The following is a 5,741-nucleotide window of genomic DNA, read 5'->3' on the forward strand; positions in this document are numbered from 1 at the left end:
TGGCAGGTTTTAGCTCTGTGGTCGACACTGTCCTTTCCTTTCATACAAAAATCACAGTGCGCACTTACAAAGTTTTTGTGCAGTAACACGGGAAAAGGGGTTTTGTTAATCAGATCTAAAAGGGTGAGAGGTTCCTCTGCTTCCAGGCGCATGCATTTGTGCCATTCCCGACAAGGAGGGTTCCACAGAGCTGTTCCACTTTCAGGTACCTCATCGGAGTTGGCTTTGGTATTGTCAGAAGTCAACTGAAAGGAATGTTGTTTCCAGCAATTGTTACGCTTCGTTGCAAGTGATTGACATTAAGCTAAATTGGAATTGGCGGTGTAGCCCCAGATGAAGACCCTCTTGTCCTGAAGTTGATAAACTGCATATTCCACAAAGAGACGGACTTCATCTAGTTATGTCCCACAAGGAACTAATCCAAAACCCCCTTGCTTGAATGGCATGTTTTCTACGCAGTAACTGAAAGAAATACGAAGATGACATTAGAAATGACTGAACAAAACAGGTTCAAATTCATTGATTCACATTTGTTTCTAACTTTCTATGCCTTTAAGAAATGTATTTGTCCTGTTCCTTCTGCAGGATCTGTTTTAGCAGGTTTTTTTTATTATTGGTGCCACTGGGTCTATAACCGGCATCCCTATATCGTTCCTGCAGCAGCATAATTGTTCCAAATTGCTAGAAAGTTTGTTTTAATCTGAACTAATGCTGATTTTAGTGATTTCCCCTGGGGTTTTGCAGAGTAGGACTTGATTAGGTTGATTTATAAGTAAGGTCGTATGACTGGGTGGAGCTAGGCTTACACAGAAAATTCGAGTCAGATGCTGCTTGGAGTTGTTAGGGATCAGTGCCTCTCTTTTCCCCTGTCTGAAGTTGGAGACTGGAATCTGCCAGAAAATAAGCCCCTTTCTGAGATTCTGCTGTATGAGAATCAGAAGACCGATGTCCGTTTGGATCTCAGTCTAGACGTGTTAAAAGGCAGGAAATCTAGCATTTATATGAGCATATCTGTTTTTGATGCTAATTGGTTCTGAAGAAGGGATTTATGTCTCTGGGGGATATTGCTAAATTGGAATAATAGAGATGCAAAGCTATTAAAAATTATATTTTGTCATGCTTAAGTATTTTAATTGGTAAAAGTTATGCTCATTATTTTTGTTATATTGTAACTGTGTTCTTAAATAAAGTTTGTTTTGATATAAGGTTCCTAGTGGATCAGTTGAATTATACCTGGAATGGAATACCTTATGCTCACCTTAATGCCAAAATCAAAAGTAAAAGTTGGGGTCTAGGCTAACTTCATAATATACCTTGGAGCAGCACGGTGGCACAGTGGTTAGCACTGCTGCCTCACAGCCCCAGGGCCCTGGGTTCGATTCCCGGCTTGGGTGACTGTGTGCAGTTTCCACATCTTTGCCCTGTCTGCATGGGTTTGCTCCGGTTTCCTCCCATAGTCCAAAGATGTGCAGGTTAGGTTGATTGGCCATGCTAAATTGACCCTAGTTTCGGAGGGAATAGCAGGGGTAAATATGTAGGGTTAGGGGGATAGGGTGGGATTGTTGTTGATGCAGGCTCGATGGGCTGAATGGCCTCCCTTCTGGCAGTTAAAAGCACGATGTGAGGTTTCATCACATGAAACCTTCATTAGTGCCGCTTGGTTCCTCATGGATCTTGTGGTTGACAACCGAATGTACGGCTGTCGGGAGAGTCTGGATTTTTGGTGAGCGTTCAGGCGCCAGTTTTGATGTATCCCAGCTGGTTTTAATTCACACAAGCGCACAAGGCTCAGCACAAGGGAAGGCCCTTTCAAGGTATGGGCATACAAAAGAACCATAGCGCACTGAGCGACATGATCATGTGACAAAATGGGCTCAAGCAAAGCATGGCTCTGGGTAGCAATTGCTTCATCTGTCTTGGTGTTAAAAGGGAATGGTCTACACGTGGATAAGGAATGTTGTGACACTGAGCCATCCTGTCACCATCAACAATGTTACCCGGGGCACATTGGTGGCTGCATGAAGACCCAGTTTGACATGGGTCCTCTGGCCCATTGGGCCCCCAATTTAGTCTCCAAGGGAACCCATTTAGTCAGACACCAACAGTTCCATTGAAAACAGGTCAACATAAAACAGATATTTCAATTTATTCAACAATAAACATGAATTATTGTTCATTTCCTCAATCTGACTCCAACATTGTTTCTACCTGGTCTTAAACCAGGGACCTTCCGATTAGGCAAACACGCTAACCACTACGCTACAGAAATACTCTTTAAACCCCACAAAATGAGTCCTGCTATCTAACTTGATTTTGGAAAAACTAGTTAGAGATATATAATATATACGACAGGCGAAATCACAGTTAGGAAAATTAAGAACATGTTTATGTCAAATAGCAAACACCGAGAATCTTTTGCACATACTGTCAAGTTAGGTAGGAGGTGTTTGGATCTATTTTTGTAACGCCAGGTTTGGTATGCATACTGCAGCGTGAGCTATTGAATTGACATTGCTTCAAATCTAATTAAGACATTTTCCTGAGTGCAAAATGTACTCTGCTTTATTAGAGTTAATGGGAGAAACTGTTCTAAAAATGCACAGTGGTTCCCTGTTAAATGCTACGATAAAAATCACCATGCCTCCTCCATGAGGTGTAGCACTCTTCATCTGGTGTGCAAGCAATTTCATGAAGTCTTGCCACATTGCCTCTCTGGGATAAAAATGAGCTGAGGTTACTTATTTCACAAGTCTGTTTCTGGCGAGATCCCACTGCTCTGAGCCAGAAGTCAGCGTCCATCCCACTTCTGTCCACTGATCTTAGTGCGCCAATGTGAATGTAACATTTAGTGTCAACTGGATGTGCCAGCCGTGCAGTTTGGACTCTCCATCACAACACACGCCAGCTTTTGAATAGAACACTTTCAGACAACCTTATTCAATTGTCATAAACACCGCCAACTCGTACCATCTTGGTCTCCATTCTGCTCCCTCCCACAACCGCCTGGAGATGTCCTCTTACCAAAAACTTCCCTGAAGTGGGGCATGTCCAACATTTTCCTGGTACAGCACTTACCATTAAAATCTCAACCCTAGAACTGTTCAAGTTCAAAATCAAAATGGCCTTGGTCCACAAATCTTTTGCAACCTCATAGTAATGGCAGTAAAAAAAAATCAAAATAAAATAGTTCCCTCCTGCACTAAAATGATAAGTGCACATGAATTAGGAATAGAAGTAGGCCACCCAGCCTCTCGAGCCTGCTCCGCCATTCAACAAGATCATGGCTGATCTGACTGTAACCTTAATCTGACATTCCTGTTTACCCCCAATAACCTTTCACCCCCTTGTTAAGCAAGAATCTATCTAGCTCTGCTTTAAAAATATTCAAAGACTCTGCTTCCACTGCCTTTTGAGGAAGAGAGTTCCAGAGACTCAAGACCCTCAGAGAGAAAACATTTCTCCTCATCTCCGTCTTAAATGAACGACCCCTTATTTTTAAACAGTGACTCCTAGTTTTAGATCTTCTGATGAGAGGAAACATCCTCTCCACATCCACCCTGTCAATATCCCTCAGATCTTAAAGGTTTTGATCAAGACACCTCTTGATAAAATGGAAACCTTTGGATAGGCAACAAAGTTTATTTATTAGTCACAAACAGGCTTACATTAACATTGCAATGAAGTTACTGTGAAAATCCCCGAGTCGCACCTGTTCGGATACACTGAGGAAGAATTTAGCATGGCCAATGCACCTAACCAGCATGTCTTTCGGACTGTGGGAGGAAACTGGAGCACCCGGAGGAAACCCACGCAGACACGGGGAGAACGTGCAGATTCCACACAGGTAGTGACCCAAGCCAGGAATCGAACCTGGGTCCCTAGTGTTGTGAGGCAGCAGCGCTAAGCACTGTGCCACCGTGCCACTCACTATAACATAATGGCATCTTCCTCTGTTGCTGGAGGCCAGAATTTCCTGTAACCAGTGAACCAACATTAGCCCCTTGCCCATTTCATTTCCATCCAGGTTGCTGTGGGATGGAAAAGACCTGAAGCCCTCAACAGCGTGAGCAGAGCAGATAACTGTGTATCTCCTTAACCAATCCATTGAAGGAGTGAAGAATGAACTGTGCACAGTCTGAAGCAGCAAGTGTAAATTAGAATCGATTCAAATGTCAAAGCGGATACGGAAAGAGGGAAAGAAAGGTTGGATTAAGAGATAATGAGCCATATGGGTGCTTGTGCTTTATAAAGGCACCGTGTACTAGCCGGGAGGTTACCTTAAGCCTATATATAAAACACTCTTCCTGTCCCAGCAGTAGCGTTCTGTACAATTTTGGGCAGCACACTTTAGAAAGGATTTGAGGGCTTTGGAGAGGATGGAGGAGATATTTCCTAGGACGACTGCAAGGATGAATGATTGTTCACCCCAGAGCAGGGAAGGCGAAGAGGAGATTTAGTGGAGGAGTTTCAAACCATGAAGGGTTTAGATATGTAAATATAGAGATACTGGGCTGAATAATATGGAAGCTTTTACCCAGGGTGGAAGAGTCAATTACTAGGGGGCATAGGTTTAAGGTGCAAGGGGCAAGGTTTATAGGAGATGTACAAGGTAAGTTTTTTTACACACAGGGTGGTGGGTGCCTGGAACTCTCTGCCGGGGGAGGTAGCGGAAGCAGATACGGTAGTGAGTTTTAAGGGGCAGCTGGACAAATCTTTGAATGGGATGGGAATAGAGGAATATGGTCCCCGGAAGGGTAGGGGTTTTAGTTCAGTCGGGCAGCACTGTCGCTGCAGGTTTGGAGGGCCGAAGGGCCTGTTCCTGTGCTGTAATTTTCTTTGTTCTTTCTAGGTGCGCTTGGTGGGACCCACAGACAGAAGTGGGTGGCCTTCCGGCTTCCACTGTATAAAATGGCAAATTTGTAAATTTGGGATGGAGGGTGGGCTAGCCTCAAGGCTCAAAGGGTGTGGACATCCTGTTCAGTGTTTGGGGGAAGGGGGGGGGGGCGGGGGGGAGATGTCTGTTGTCTGAGGTCATTGGCCATGACCCAGTGGAGGTAACAGGCAGTCATTTAAAAGGCCCCCTGGTACAGGGCAGTGCCCAGTAACCTGGCAAATGTGTGCATTTTCCAGCATTATTAATCAGGATATATATAGTACTAGGCTTGATTTCAGCAAGGGTGTATGTTTTTTAATATTTCTTGAAATGTCCACATTCTAAGTTGTTTCTTGTCACTGATCACAATTTGAACATGAACATGCTTTAAATATCTTATCTTGTCCTCCATTGATGGCCAAGGCAAGGGAGTGAGGGGATGGGGGGGGGGGGGGGGGGGGGGGGGGGGAGGGGAGGGGGGGGGGGAGGGAGGGGGGGGGGGGGGGGGAGGGAGGGGGGGGGGGAGGGGGGAGGGGGGGGGGAGGGGGGAGGGGGGGGGGAGGGGGGGGGGGGAGGGGGGGGGGAGGGGAGGGGGGGGGAGGGGGGGGGGAGGGGGGAGGGGGGGGGGAGGGGGGGGGGGGAGGGGAGGGGGGGAGGGGGGGGGGAGGGGGGGGGGGAGGGGGGGGAGGGAGGGGAGGGGGGGGGGAGGGGGGGAGGGGGAGGGGGGGGGAGGGGGGGAGGGGGGAGGGGGGGGGGAGGGGGGGAGGGGGAGGGGGGGGAGGGGAGGGGGGGGGGGGGAGGGGAGGGAGGGGGGGGGGAGTGGGGGGAGGGGAGGGGGGGGGGGGGGAGTGGGGGGGGGGGAGGGGAG

General features: G+C 47.3%; 1 protein-coding gene across 1 annotated transcript in view; it reads right to left on the bottom strand.

Annotated features, from left to right (window-relative positions):
- Positions 1-408: 408 nt before the first annotated feature.
- trarg1a (trafficking regulator of GLUT4 (SLC2A4) 1a) overlaps positions 409-5,741 on the bottom strand; it is a 40,597-nt gene continuing 35,264 nt past the window's right edge. Inside the window, exon 3 of the mRNA XM_078224841.1 lies at positions 409-462. Coding sequence (XP_078080967.1) covers positions 452-462 — 11 coding nt within the window. The 3' untranslated portion in view covers positions 409-451. The remainder of the gene's footprint in view (positions 463-5,741) is intronic.

The sequence above is a fragment of the Mustelus asterias genome, chromosome 12, assembly GCF_964213995.1.
Source record: "Mustelus asterias chromosome 12, sMusAst1.hap1.1, whole genome shotgun sequence".
Classification (NCBI taxonomy): domain Eukaryota; kingdom Metazoa; phylum Chordata; class Chondrichthyes; order Carcharhiniformes; family Triakidae; genus Mustelus; species Mustelus asterias.